This window comes from Ochotona princeps, chromosome 22 (genome assembly GCF_030435755.1).
Source record: "Ochotona princeps isolate mOchPri1 chromosome 22, mOchPri1.hap1, whole genome shotgun sequence".
NCBI classification, from domain to species: Eukaryota; Metazoa; Chordata; class Mammalia; order Lagomorpha; family Ochotonidae; genus Ochotona; species Ochotona princeps.
The window spans coordinates 32,154,540-32,170,402 of record NC_080853.1 but is presented as its reverse complement, the minus strand read 5'-3'; the positions used below and the strand labels follow the sequence as shown (position 1 = coordinate 32,170,402).

General features: G+C 43.3%; 1 protein-coding gene across 2 annotated transcripts in view; it reads left to right on the top strand.

Moving 5' to 3' along the window:
- Positions 1-15,863, top strand: part of PLCB4 (phospholipase C beta 4) — a 350,035-nt gene that overhangs the window by 242,818 nt on the left and 91,354 nt on the right. For both annotated transcript variants that reach the window (XM_058679484.1, XM_058679483.1), the window contains exon 7: positions 14,308-14,387. In XM_058679484.1, coding sequence (XP_058535467.1) covers positions 14,308-14,387 — 80 coding nt within the window. The remainder of the gene's footprint in view (positions 1-14,307; positions 14,388-15,863) is intronic.

Genomic DNA, 15,863 nt, shown 5'->3' with positions numbered 1-15,863 from the left:
AGCCCAGCAGACTGAAATCTCAGTGGCACTCTACAGAGGACCAAAATGCAACCCGCATTTAAAATCTCTGGAAATAAATCTCTTATTTTATGCCAAGCCAGATTTTCCTTTGATTACAAAAAATAAGCCGTTATTATGAGGTTCAAAATTTAAAGATTGGCATTGAGTTGGGACAATTTCCAGACTGCTTATTATATTTTAGGCAGGTGGTAAATATTTGGGGAACTCCATAAATTATGCTTTGCAACCAAGTCATCAAATAAACATATGAAAGCTTATTCAACCAAGTCATCAAATAAGCTATAAAAATTAAATTACAAAATAGGATATGTTCATTTTGCATGCAAGAAGATTAAAATTGGGTGATTTAATACAGAAACTCAGCTATTATTTAAACCAATTGAGTGTCACATTCACTTTATTGAACTTAACTTTGGTTGCCTAGAAAGCCCACTGCTGTAGTTTCTGGAGAAGGGGTTCATTCTTGTTTTGTTGGAGAGAAAAAAAAAAAAAAAAGGTCTCTATGTAGTCACACCCTCCTACTGGCTTGGGGAACATCCTCCATGCCCTTGCAACCCAACTTGTTCCTCTGCTGAAATTCAACCATGGAGCTCTCCCAAGGGACCAGATTGCAAGTGTCAACCTGTACTTCTTAGAAATGTAGGTGCCTGGGCCCCACCCTAGTCTGCAGAATCTGAAATTCTGGAGGCGGAGCCTTGTCATGCTTTAGAGAGGATTCTGATAGCAGAAGTCTCAGATGCATGGTTTAGCACACGAATAAACTTAGACAAAAAGATTAACTGCAAACCACAGGCAGATCTGTTCAGCTGTCAATTCTAATGGCCCAGCCATTGATCAGAATTAAATAAGTCAGAACCAGAAAAAGGCAAGATGAAGGTGAACTAGTTTCAAAGTGCCCATGTTAAAAAATGTTATTTGTTGAAATACGAATTTAATTCTATGATTAAATTCTATTTAATTCTTAGATCAGCAGCTCCCACAGTCCCTGGAACTGTATAAAGCATTAGCATTAGCTTTTCAGGCACTGCACCAATCCTACTGAATTAGAGACCTGCTTTTCTCACTGGCCATCCTGCTGATTCTGATGTACACTCTAGCAGGAAAACTTCTGCCCAGTGGAAAAGTTTACTGTCCAGCTCTTTGTACAACCTGACCTACAGGTCTGCCACCTAGGTTTACCTGGACTGTGCTTGCTGTATGTTAATGCAGCAATGTTATAAACCCAAACCCTAGCAGATATATGGGTTAGTTTCTTCACACACTGTCTTACAGGTTTTTATTGAATGGATGTCGGTATCTGTGTTAACTTATTTTGTTTTCTTTTATTATTGGAGACTGCTGCATTAGTTGTTTTGACAGGACACTTGTATATAGAAAGAAGTCCATTTGAGTTGCCTAACCTAGATCACTCTCCCATCCTTATAGTCAGGAAACAAACTACCGGGATAGGAGACTCTGGTCAGTCAGGGGAAGAGAAAGGAGTAGATTCTCACAAGGGACCAGAATTACAGAAGGGAGAAGACCTACTGAACATGCTCTAATGTCTATGACAGTCCACTGAAAGACAGGAGGTGGTTGGACCTCAGTAAAGAAGAAAAGCAGTGTAATGCTGGGTACATTGAAAAGATAGGAGTATGTGGTGTTTATTAGTAATTTAGAGTTTGATGAAGATTGTGGCCTACATTGAGTGCTAAGGTAAGAGGCTGGAAGAATCTATCCTGAAGATTTCACAAAAGTGTCAGAAGGTCATGACTTGCTTTGGAGGAGAGGCATCCCACAAGTTCACATTCTAAGAGGATTAATCTGTGGTGATAACTTCCAAGTGAGATTTCTGCTTCTTGAAGGATGCTCAGAGACCAGCAGGCTGACCTTACTGGAGAGCTTAGAAATGCTACATCATGAGCATAGCCCAGACCTGCTGAATCAGAACTCAAATTTGAAATGTATCTCTGCTCTCTGTGCTTTCTAGAGGTTGAGAGGTCCTGTGATACAATACAAAAGAAAATCCCCATTGTGCTTTGCTTCAACACATTTTGAAGAGCTCAGGAAGATCTGAGAAACATGATTGTGCAGTCATCCAACTTCTTGAGAGAAGCTAGAAATAAGCTAAAGTAGAAACCAGATTTTAACTCTGATTAACTGGGATTCTGATGTGACACAAGGGATCTTCAAAAACTACAAGGAAGATACACACTATCTTTTAATTCCCTTTGCAATCAACTTTCTGCAGTGCTCTTGAAGTTAATCACAAACTGTAGGCCTGGCTACTTGGGGACCGATGGAGGAAGATGAACGGGTTTTGTTGGGGTTTTTTTGTTGTTGTTGTTCTTTTTTTGTTTGTTGGTTGGTTTTTTGTTTGTTTGTTGTTAGTATGTTCTCTGAAGCATCTGTCACATGACCTGATGTGGATCTTACCATCTGAGCAAGAGCAAACCCTCATATTGGGCTTGTCTGCCAGGCCTGCCCTGACTTCACCACCTCTGTGTTTTACAGAATATCAAGGGGCTAGACATTTAAACATCTGTATTTGTCTTCTTTTGAAACCCCTCAACTGTCATTTTTCTTAGCGTTGGATTGGCCTTAAAGTTCCTTGTCAAAGTGTGTTGCCAAGAACATGGATACTAGTACCAGTGCAGCTTTGCTGTCATTTTCCGAGTGTCATTACCTGTGTCAGTGAACTTCCTATAATGTAGTGAGAGTAGCAAAATGAGAAATAAGGCTGGAGTCGCAGCTTAGCCTCCTGGTTGTCCATGTGCAACGATACTGAATATATCGGCAAAGTCATTTTACGCATTTGTGCCTTTAGTGCATTTTTGCTGCTCTGGACGGATGTTTTCTGAATGCAGAACAGGTTGCTCCTGGCAGAGTGTGTGTTTACCCTTCTCATCCAAGCCACAGAGAAAGCACAAGGGCGTGAAAGGCTCCCTGAGGAGAGAAGCTCCCTTCTGTGTCTCTTGCTAGTTGTGAAATTCCCATGGCATAAAATCATCTGTTTTAAAGTGAATCATTCGGCTAATGTTGTGCAGCCTCCACCTCTGTCTATTCGCCAGACATTTTCATCCCCTGAAGGGCAACCCATGCCGTCCCTCCCCCAGCCCCTCATGTGTCTTGTTTTCACTGATAGCCCACTGATCGCATGTTGTTTACAGAGTTCATAGTTCATCTTGTTTTTAAAGTTTTGCGTGTGTCTTCTTGCTCTTGAAACTGTGGCTCGGGCCCAGGTGTATCGTGAAGTCCTGTTGTCATGGGGTAGACTTGCAGAACTTGCTTCTGCAGATGTCTTCCAGCTGCCTCAACGCTTCTGTCAAAATGTTGAGGTCTTTGTGGAACCATGGTTTTCATTGCTGCGTCTCTCTCCATTGTGGTTTGCTTCCTTTATTGCTGCTTCAACACCATGTTTCTTGCCCTTGACAGATTTCGTAAGGCTCTAGGCCTAACCCAGAACAACCCATTTTGCATTTCGCCTTAATTGGCAAGTGCTGTCAAATGACTTGAGCAGTGCGTGCAAAAATGAACTACTGTAATTGCATCAGAAGGATAATATGAAGTTTAGGATTTCACCTTTTGGCCTCTGGGGGGAAAATGTCATTATCTTTAAATTATATCTCCATTTGTTGAATAATTTTAGCATACATAGTATGGGCCTACAAGTATTTACACAATTAGTAATAACTGGGGTATGATGAAGAATTGGAATATGTGAGGTGCCAGGTAAGACCACATGGTAGGACATTAGGTGAGACTCTGCTGTCTTCAAGCTCCATGACCTGGAGTGCCTTATTTAAGTGCACTTATTGCAAGTGCGGCCCATGGTCAGTGATACCCAGCCTGGTTCTGTAGCTCTAGCACGCTAAGAATGACTTTTACTTTTTTTGAAGAGTTCTTGAGATTTTGAAGCAAACAAACATGGAACCCTAACAGCAGAGAGTAGGCTGTGGTACCCAAGTCAAAAACAGTTATGACATTTCTCTTTACACAGACATTTTGCTTGCCTTTCTAATAGTACAGGTCAACATGCGAGATCCAGAAATCTGAAAACTTGAGATTTGAAATGCTCCAAAATTTGAAACTTTGTAAACTGTGACATGACCCCCTAAATGGAAAATTGCACACTTTCTCCCTTGTGACGGGTCATGGTCAAAGCACATGTGCATTGACTATCATATAAAATCACTTTTAGGAGATGTGTTTAAGAATGTACATGAAGCATAAACAAATTCCTTGTTTCAGTTTGGATCCAATCCCCCAATTATCTTGTTAGGTATGTAGCTATTTTAAAAAATAAGAAGAAAAGGAAAAAAAAATAATTGAATCTAAAGCACTTGTAAACATTTCAGGTAGGGTGCCTCCGCCTGTAATGACAAGAGCAGCAGTGGTACTGTCACAGTGGTTGACTTGAGAATGCTTTAATTCTCACTGTCACTCTGCAGGGTGGCTGTCACTATAGCCTTCATGCAGGAGGAGGAAATCAGCCCAGATGGGCAGAGGAGCTTGTCCCAGGCCACAACCCAGCCAGTGGTCCTGCTTCAGATCCTGAATTCTGCTGCCTCCCTGTGCTGCCGTGCACAAGGTGGTTTGTTGTTCACCCTCCGCCCTGCCGCTGTCCGCCCAGGGTAGAGCCTGGGGTGAAAAGAGCTCCCAGCTGTAGTAAGGAGTGATTTTAGCACCTGTCCTAATGTACTTATCTGTGGGAAATGTCAGCAAAAATAGCGAAGCACTTCCCAAACCGGTGGCCTGAACACATACTTATGAGAAAGTCTTGTTTGAACAGGTTTCTATCCCATGGCACACTCAGAAGTATTACTTTGTAATACTGTGTGATAGGAGAATCGCAGCAAAAATGGGGGCTAATTCAGGCTATTTCCAATACTTTGCTTTCTCTTGAAAGGTCACCGATAAAATCCTTTGGAACTGCTGTTTAGGAAAAAAAAAAGTCCTCAAATGATGTTATAGAGGCATTGTTCTGCTTGATATTTTCCTAGAAGTATCAAAACAATAATGTGATCTTGGCATTCATTTCTTCATATTTACCATAAATATTACATTTATTGTCTCGGCTTTCACCTTTTTCCCCTCCTTCTCTTGGTTGCATATGTGTTAAGAAGGGGCATTTTTTCTGTAATAGAAATGTAGACCATGAAACAAATCCATTATAGTTTCTAGTATATTGAAATTTGTAGGATTACCTGTAGATTTCTGTGAACACAACTGGTTGGTGATGGCTGGACAAGAAGCTCCTGGATTGATCACATATTTATTATAGAAATGCAGCAGGAGACATTATCTATAAATTGAAATACTATTGAGAGTTGTGTAGTTGTCAACTGTATGGAAAAACAGACAGGCAATAATGGACTTGAGGGTTGTAAATCCAGGCCATCAACCAAAGAAACGGCTTCATGAACAAATTTTCAATTTATCCAGCTCTTACGTGCCCCTTACTCCAGAGCTGTGCAAAACTGACAGTTGAGAAGAATAGTCATTTCCAAAACGTGGATGGTTTCTGACTACAGTAGAATGAAGCTCTTGGTTTTCTCAAAATTTTGAAGTTCTACCATGATTATAGTATTCTCCATAAGGATGCCAAATACGTGCTTCATAAGATAGAATGAATATCATGTTCCCTCAGGCGGATTTCTGAGGTTTGTGGAATGACGCTGCTCTCTGGAGTCTGGATCTTCTTATGTTGACTAGCTAAAGCATTTGTGTATTGTAAATGCTACACACAGATGCTTCATCCCCTGATTGTTGTGTAGCCAGCTGTAAATTAGGTGTGGTGGACACTTGGATATTGACACAGTCTTTTGGGACCGGATTTTGGGACCGGATTCCTGCAGAATCGGGTTTAGGTAATGCAAAAATAGTGACTTCGGAATGCCAATAAGTGGAAACTCATTTGAGTCATGCCCAAGAATGGCATGATGCCTTCTCCTTTCTAGGGAATGTTTAGAGATTTTTTTTTTTTTTTTTTTGCCTTAACTACCCAGTGTTAAGATAACCAGCCAGGCTGACAGATTGTTTTGACTTTCTGTGAGTGACTAAACCAATTTTGACTAGGAATGTGTAACTGCAATCCAGCCTCACCCCAAAGCTGTCTTTCAAACACAGCCGCCCATGTTCAGAGCTGCCAGGCTATTACCCCAAACTTTATGCACGTGTCCTGGAGGCGATTTAAGAAAGAGATGGAATTGAAAGCACTGTTTCTTTAGCTCACATCAGCTTTATTCTGAGGATAGAGAACAGCAGGTGCAAGGTTTGTATCATCTGGGAGACATTCGGATCATCAGAAGAAAAAAATGTCCAGTTCTCTTTTTTAGATTAATTTTTAAATTTATTTTCATTTTATGTCAATGGCTGAGAGGCAGAGATCTTCCATTTGCCTATTCACTCCTCAAAATGCTCACACTAGCTATGGCTGGGAGAGTGGAAGCCAGGAGGTCCAGAACCCATTCAAATCTCCCATGAGGAGGCAGCAGTCCAAAAATACTGGCCAGTGTCTGTGGCCTCCCAGGGTACACAGTGACAGGGGCTGAATCATAAGCTGGCATCCAGGATAGAAACCAGGCCACTGTGTGGAGGGCACCGTCCCAAGCAGCCGGTTAACAACGGTGACACACATCCACCCCTCCTTCCTTCTCAATTCTTTGAAATGTGGAGATTCTGTGAGAATTTATTATCTGTTTTCCAATGGCTTTTGCATGTGCTGTTGGATTGCTCCAGAACTTAGCTTTAGGTAAAACTCCAGTTGCTCTTTGCGTCAACTGTTCCAGAATAGCTTGGTATTGATCATTGTCTTAGTTTCACTGATTCAACCTCCTGTCCTGGGTTGATCAACTGAGTTTGTCTAGGGTGGCAGTTTGTACAGAACATCCTTCATTCTCTACCATCTTCTTTTGTGGGGCAGTGTTTTAATGTGCATTTTGAGTATCTTTCCTTGATTGGGATTGTTATGGTCTGCCTGTTTGCCTGCTGTCTCATACAAACACAGGAGTTTCTTTTCTTTTTTTTTGATTTTATTTTTTTAAGAATGATTACTGGTTGATCGGGGTGAGAAGGATCGAGGTGTAGGAAAAATTGAGTGAATTCATTGCTTCCAAATTTGCTATTTCTTCTTGTTGTTTCTGGGGGGAAAGGGAGAAACAAAGGGAGAAACCACTACAGGCTCCCCAGGTGATTCTAGTGTAGAACAGGTGCTGAGAACCACTCATCTCTTAAGTGCTCGCCACATAGTCTTCTTTTAACAGTGTACCAGCTGGAAATGTCTTCCCGTTAGCCTGCCATCAACGTTAAATGCTAACAGTTTAATGCCAAGTAATTTCTCCTCCGGGTTGTAATGATTTCATGATTTCATTCACCCTCCCTTTTTAGACCTATAAGAAACCAGGTTGGCATTCCATCTGCAGTACCTATTTATATTAGAATCTCAGCCACTGGGCCTGTTTCACGGCAGTCTTAAAGCACCAGTGCCAGCATCAAACTTTCTCATTTAATACAAGAATGTAGTGACTGCATGGAAATGTGTTCATTCAGAGACTTGTGAGACTACAATTCCACATCCTAAGCACTTCACAAAGCGTCTTGTCTTGGACAAAATTAGAATACACAATAATCTTTATTTGACAAAGTTTCGTTGCCTGCCCCAAAGGCATGGGATTACATCGTGTTTTCCCATCCAAATGCCCTCTACCCTTACCAGAAATTCCAGCACAAAGGGGTTCAAATCTTACTTCAAATCAATTAGTAAGTGGAACACTTAGGCACCTTGAGAATAGCCGAATTAGGCCTTGATTTGTCTCCTCATTGACTTCTTAAAAAAAATGACACGGAAGTTGCTGGTCCCAGGCAGTTCCCATGTTTGAAATACATCAGGCAACTTCTTCCATTGATTATTCTCACAGCTCAGACACTGGGAAAGTGGAAATCAGTACCGGTGGCATCTCTTCCTCCTCCTGTTCACCATCAGAGAAAGGTGAACTTCGGTGCTTGAATTGAGCAGGTTGAGATTTTTGTTCTAGTGAGCACATTTGTTCACCACAGCTAGGGAGAGATACAGGAAGCACCGAGAGCCAATCTGGAGCTCTGGGGCCTTGACTTAAAGATGTAAGAGCCCATCTGAAGGCTCTCGGGGATGTTTGTGTCCCCCAGAGCTTGGAGGCTGAAATCCTGACCCTCTGGCTGGAAGGCTTAAGAGGTAAAACCCTCCAATGGGATTAGGGCCCATAGGAGAAGGGTAGGCCAGAGAGAGGTCCCTCACTCCTTCCGCCATCAGAGCTTGCAACTAGCAGGTAACGCCTGCAAACCAGAAAGGGGCCTGTCACCAGAGCCAAGCCTGCTAGCGCCTTGATCTTGGATGACTATGAGAAATAAATGTCTTTGTTCCTAAGTCACCTAGCGTGTGCCAGTTTGTGACAGAAGCCCCAAAAGACTTTTTTTTTTTAAGATTTATTTTATTTTTATTGGAAAGTCAGATATACAGAGAGGAGGGGAGAGAGAGAGCAAAAGATCCTCCATCCCCTAACTCTCCAAGCGGCCATAACAGCTGGAGCTAAGTTAGTATTAATCCAGGATCCTGGAGCCTAGTCTGGGTCTCCCACGCAGGTGCAGGGTCCCAACACTTTGAGCCATCCCCAACTGCTTTCCCAGGCCACAAGCAGGGAGCTGGATGGGAAACGGGGCTGCCGGGATTAGAACCGGTGTCCATATGAGATGTGGGTGAGTGCAAGATTAGGAATTTAGCCACTAGGCTACCACACTGGGCCCGCCCTAACAGACTGAAGAGCAGATCTTTCCCAGTGGGCAGTGGAAGTTGGGAGGGGCTACTCCTTCCTAGGCCTTCGCTGCTCAAACTTTAATGTGCATGGCACAGGTGTTCACTAAAAGGCTGATCGAACCGGGTTTAGGGAGAAGACTCTAGCACAGTATTTATGTATTTTTAATGAGCTTCCAGGATATAGTGAAGCCTTTGGTCTAGGAACTACCCATTTGAGTGGTACAGGTTATGAGACAGCCCTCTTAATTAAACATTTACAAGAAAAGAATCACCTAGAAGTTCCTTAAAGCAGAGACCTGTTCACTCAGCAGGTGGGGCATAGCCATTTGCCTTCTGCCCAATTCCCAGGTGGTTCTGATGTTGCCAGTGCCTTAACTGTATTGTAAATGGTGAATGTTAGGTTGCCTTTGGGGCTGACTGAACACGCTCCCACCACGCGCAAGAGCAGTCTGCTCTTTGAAAACAAACAAAAGGAGATGTTTATTTCATTTGAAAGGAGACTGAAAGGAATAGACAGAAAAACAAATTGTATAGCCATTGATTCGCTGCCTAAATGGTCATGATAGGCAGGGCTAAGCCAGGTGGCAGCCAGCAGCTATGAGGGTGGCCGAGACCCAGGCACTCCATCATCAGCTGTCTCCCAGGCTCATGAGCTGGCAGCTGAACTGAAAGTTGAGCCAGGACTGGAATGAGCACTCTGCCATGGGTTGGGGTCATTCCAGGTGCAGCTCACCCGTCTGGACCCCAGTGCCTGCCCAGATAGCCTCCTTTTTGGAAAATGGAGCCAAACATCGAAAGATTGAGAAAAACTACATAACAAACTCAAAAAGTACCATGAGATTTCTGGTTTTGTTTGTTTGTTTTTGCAATGTGCTTCTTTGAACAAAGACTTAAAACTGTGCTTTTGGGATAAAATCTAGAGAGACCACTGAGCTGAAGGAACAAGAATTCTGGCTAAAGTGTAATGGATTTAACATAACGGGACAGGTTATATGAGGACGACAAACCTGCTGTTGGATTTGGGAGGTTTGGGTTGAAACATTTTGCCATATACTTTATTTTACATTTCCCTATGGAGAGTGGTTAAATACCATATTCTTAACCTAGAAGATGGTACCTGATGACGTTTTTAAGGAAAAAGTGGTGTATTTGTGTTGGAGGTTAATTTTGTTAAAGCAATGTTTCTTCCTTTCTTTTTTCTTTTTTTTTTCAGTGAGACAGGGGTTGTTTTGTTTATGTCCATTCTGGCAGGGCCAAGACACAGATATTTGTCTGGAAGCTGGGCACTTCCTGCATGGTGACATTAAAGTTTAAAGAGTTCCAGAGCAGTAGTCAAAAGTTCAAGGCTATTATATCCCATTAGCAGAGCTCTTGGTTTCTGTGCCTCCTCTCCTGATTCTAGCTTCATGCTCATATGGACCCTGGGAGGCAGCGGTTGTTGGCTCAGGCAGCCCCAGTTTGAATACTAGGCTGCTGGCGTTGTCCTGGCCCAGGCATTTGGAGAGTGAGTGGAAGAATGGGAGTTCTTGGTCTCTAAATGAGCAAATTTCCTGGAGCGAATTGCTGACAATTCTTCTTATCCTCCTCTTCACCCTAAATGATCCACAGAAGCTGAGTTCCTTGAAGGATTTGTTTCTAAAGATTTATTAATTTTTATCTGAAAGACAGGGTTACACAGAAAAAGAGGGAGGTGGGGACAGAGAGAAAGAGAAATCCCACCCAAGAGACCTTTTGTTGGCTAACGAAGGGGAACAGTGCATGCTGAAGCACTCCTTGGTCTTCCGTGTGAATGGTAAAGACCCCAGGCACTTGGGTTAGCATTTTTTTTGCCTTCCCACACAAAATAGCAAGTATAGCAGGGTGCTGGTTTGGAAGTGGAGCAGCTGGGACTCAAAGTGGTGCCCATCTGGGATGCTGATGGCCTGGTCCGCTGCACTAAGATTTGTTCCTTCCTTGAAGACTCTTTAGAGATGGGTTAAAGTAAGGCATAAATTAATTTACAAAGTTAGAAAATATTTAAATCCAGAGGACCGTAAGAGTTGCCACCTGCCTGAGAAGTTGAGACACTGTACCATTCTGAATGTCTGCACCAAGTCTCTCCACTGGTCTGGTTCCCAGGCATCCAGGTGTCCACTGAAAAAGGAAGGTCCCCAACATGGAAGGAGTCTCCGCATGAGCAAGTTGCCGCTGGCCCCATGCATGTGCTCAGAGGGCTTGCCGATGAGGTACCCCCAGGAGAAATGACATACAAGATTACCAGGCAGGTTTATTTTCCACAATTCAAGAAGCATACCAGAGTCACACAGAAATGCTCACAGAAGTTGACAGGCATCTGAGTCATGCCTGACAAAACTTTACCGGAGATCACCAGGGTTCTACTGACACCTGCTGGCATTTCATCTGTGTGATGTTTTAAAAAGGCAACAAAGCAAGACACATAAGCAATGACAATTTTCCTATGGTTTTATGTGAACTGTGTGTCACTAGAGTGATAATGAAGAAAAGGAAAGATCTGAGGAGACCTTTTCTACATCAAGGAGGGCCTGGTGTGGACTAGTCATGGGCTGAAAATATCTCCGGCTTGCAGTCATAACTGCAGATTTCTCTGTCTCCTGGCAGACCCTCTGCTGCCAGCGGCTCTGTGCTCCAGAGGGCCCTTGGCTTCACTTTCATCATCCCAGGGAGAAAAGCAGCAACAACCTGCCCTCTCAGTGCCCTCTACGACCCCTGAGGATTCTGGGGGGTTCCCACCAACACAAGCATCTATCTCCATTGTTGCAGGAGGATGCTCTTCAAGGTCTGTCTAAGACCTTTCCGCATGAGAGCTGAGACACTGCACCAAGGTGCTGCTTTCCGGAGATGGATGGGAGTTTCTTAAACCTCTGTCCCTGTCACGTATTTCCAGAAACCGCTGTATTATACTGACCAGAAAGTGCTACTGAATATCTTCAGATCTTGCCCACTGTTTTGCCCTAGGAAATGATGAGTTTTGTTCTGTGTTTTGGAACATCTGCAAGCCTTCAGGTTGGGAAAAATGCCTTCCGGTTAATGCCAGCTAAATTGCTCGTGCTTTTTCTGTCTGCTCTTGGGAAGCTCTGTGTGGGTCTGTTGTTTTTAGGCCAATCACAGGATATTTGACAGTCTCAGGGGAGTGCTGGTCCGCATTTAGCCTGACAGAGGAAGAGAGGTCTGAGGATGAAAAATAATTGAGGCATTTCTTCAATCCTGCTATTTCATGTCTTTCTCCTCCTTGGAGTCCCGAGTTCCCCATCATGCTTGCTGAGGCCTCCCATGCCATTTACCGTTCTCTCAAAGTTGCCTTTGCTAATCTGTGAAAGAAATCTATAGCTCTAGAATCTCCCCTCAGAACATTGTTAAGTATGGTTGGAGCACAGAGAGGCAATAAAAACGCTCTTAGATCCGTAACAGTGGCCAATATTTCAAAATAAAAATGAGACAGAAAATTGCCAAGTGTTTTGGTGAGGGCATGGGACATCAGAGGCCCCACGCACTGGTAAGAGGAATGAGATTTAGTCCAGTTGTCACAGAAAGCAGAATGGTGATTCTTAAAAAAATTGAAATGTCAGCTACTGTATGACCCAGAAATCCTACTTCTGGGTTTTCATCCAAAAGAATTATATGCAAAAACTTGAGACGTTTGTCTGCTGGTGTCCTTAGCAGCAATGTTCGCAGCAGCCAGGGGGTGGGAGCAAACCAAGTGTCCACTGGCAGAGGATGCGTAACTACAATGTGTCCATGCTGTGGGGTGTCCATGCCTTTAAAGGATGCACAGTTTTGGCACCTGCTGAAGCATGGATGAACTCTGAGGACCTTATGTTAACTGAAACCAGCCACTTAGTCAAAGCCGTAGACACAGAGTGTGGAATACTGGCTCAGGAACTGAGGAGAGGGAGCGTGGGGGGTAGTGTGAGTGAGTACAGAGATTCAGTCTTGCAGGGTGAAGAATTCTAGAGATGGCAGATGGTGATGGTTACCTGACAGTCTGGATGTACTGAATGCCCCTGAACTGTTCAATAAAACGTAATCAGGTGATCACATTGGTGTCAGGTGCACTTTACTGAAAAGAAAGACAAATGGCAGCAGAACAAGCAATGGCCTGCCCTTTTAGAACTCAGTCATCACTTCTGGCCCTGCAGGAATCCAACCTTGGCTCTGCACTTCATTGCTGTCCACTAGGAGTTTCTTTTATGATAGAATGTTTTTCATTTACTCCATCGTCTGAGCACCAGAAATGTGCCTATGCACACAAGACACTGCCTTTTCTAGTTGTTCAATTCAAATGTATTTTTTCAACTTTGTTACTGTTTCGTGATAAGATTTTTAGTTTACACTGTAGTCAGAGGGCTCTGCCAAAGACTTTAAAAAACAAAAAGTAGAAGGACCAACAGGAAAGTGGTAAGAGCTCTAAACAATCATCAGATGAAAGGATGTTCCGTTTGACTTACAGGAAGTGAGATTTTTAACATAGTCACAAAATCATTCAAACACCTATCAATCCTTGTGGGATATTTGAAATAAAATCAATTTAAGTAGCCACCAGTGGCAAGTAGGTGGCTGCAGGTAAATTCACATTTGTGTTATTGTTTGTTCCAAAATGCTTCCTTCCTCAACCTTGAGTCATTGACCTTTGCGATCAGGCTATAAACTGAGATAATAAGGAACTCATTTCAGCCGGGGGTTGCGGCTCTGTGCAAGCCACAGTTATCAATTTACTACAAAGCGCTTTGCCAAACGTGTGGTGCTTTGATGACACTTGTTGGCACAGGTTAATGGAGCCAAGAGCAGGTTGGCTTTGCTCCAAGGGATAACCTTTCTGAGTAAAATGACCTTTGAGAGACCCACATTTCTCTACTACCATGCACAGTCTTCCGCCACTTTTCCTTGTAAATCCATGGAGTTAGGGTTTGAATTACAACCGAGATTTAAGTCCTTATACAGAAGTAAAGTGAGCATAATGCTGTTGGCTTCAGATACACTAGCCATCAAGAACTGCTTTCTTTTTTAAGGCTTTGCTGGAAAACACATACAGGTATGAAATGTCATCAACCCTTCGATTGAAGGAATCACCCAGTAAAACTGACAAACCCCTATCCATCTATCTTCCAAAATAGAAATAACTAAACACAATATTATGCATTGGACAATGTTACTAAGAAATAACTCTGATTGCCAGCAACTGCAGAAGTGCTTATATTTAAACAGCCTGCAAATAGAAAGCTTTAGCACGTCAATCAGTGGGCAGCCTTCCTTTGTGGCAACCCAGTGTTTAATAGCAGTAAGGATGCCTCATTTATCTTCATGGAAAGAATGAAATCTGTTTATTAAAGATTAAAATATGAGCATGCAAAATGTAGATGACTATGTGGCAGGAAGGGGATAAAAGAAGAGTTTACATTTTTATGACACAAAAATGGATACAAGCTATCTAATAAAAAAGCACCATGTTTGTCTGCAGCAGATTTGCCTACCAAGAACATGTTCTCTTTCTCTTTCAGCAATGGGTGGAAGGCCTGAGATCCATCATACACAACTTCAGGGCCAACAACGTCAGTCCAATGACATGCCTCAAGAAACAGTGAGTTTTATTTGTGTCACCCTTTGTTCTTGGCAACTATCAAGCCAACGGGCAGATTAGGAGAGAAATACTGAGGAGATGACAAGGCCATTTTCTGCCTGCCTTTCTGTGCACTCCTGACCTTGGAGGAAGAGTTGATCACTACTCACTGGCCCTTTTCCTACCATCAGTTGGAGCATGAGGAGCCCAGAACCTGAAACCTGATTTATTAGCAAAAATCTACTGGAACTTTTGTATTCAGTATCCCCCAGGTGTGAGCATTTCCTGTAGTGCTCCAGTCTAACTCTGCTGACAGCTATGGGGCTGTGGGGAGGCTAACTCTAGCCTTCACGGGATGGGGGAATATGGTTAAGAGAAATACTTGCAAAAGCACCCATTGCAGGAATGACAAAGAAGTTTGGGAGCCAGGGACAGGGCCTCCTCTGTAACACACAATCAGGAACCCAAGGGTGATTCTGAAATTGTGTCAAACATTCAGTCAAGGGTCCAAAGGGGCTTTCTGGATTCAGAAAAGAAATTTGGCAAATAGGCCCAACTCCAGGCCATGTGTCTGAGACCCACAGGGGGTACTATGGTTGGCTGACTTAAACCTTTCTCTAGTTAACCTTTCAAAGTAACTAGAAATCCTAAGGTGGAAATCCTAACCCAAGTGTGACATTGACCGGTTTGAAAGGCAGAGTTCCATGAAGGTGTGGAACTGTCTGCCTTTGCAGGACCATCGGGAGCTGTGAGTCAAAGGGAGCCATGGGGAGACATTTTAGGGATAAGTCTGCATCTCTCCAAGTCAGGCCCCCACTCCATGAGTGTGAGTTACTGCCCCTACGTGGCAGTAGCCCACGAGGTGCTTTTGGTCACATGCATTCCTTACGACTTGGTCACTATGACAGGTGTTTAACAGATTGGGTCCTGGGCTGTGAATCCCAGCCTCCTCATGCCACCTAATTGTTGTGTGATCCTTAGCAAATCCCAGCCTTGTGTTTCCCTGTCCTCACCTGTGGATCAAATTATAATGTGCTGAAACTGGAAAAAGCCAGTGTTGGGTTCCCAGTCATTCCTTATCCAATGCTAGTGATTTCAATTTGGCATTGCTTCCCTCTCCTTTTCACTCGCTTAGTGGAGGGAAGTTATTTGATCTTGTAAATACCTGTAAGTGAGCAACTGCTCTGCCTTTTCTCTGCAGATAACTGTAGTCTGCCGAGAATCGTAATGGAGATTGTAACGGGTTGATTCCAGACACTGATAGTTCCTAAGCTTCAGACTTTTGGAAGGCTTGGTTCTTGCTGAGCCACTCCAATGTGTGTATTGGACAGCAGGCTTCCTGGTGTTCTTCCCAGATCCTTTCACTCAGCTACCAGCTGCCTGGCAAGGGCTACACCCTGCACACTCCCTCAGAGAATTGCCCTCTGAATCAGGGGAGCCTCTTTGCCTACAAGAATCGATCCCACTGTCCTTCTTGGAGGAAGCCCACACAATTTG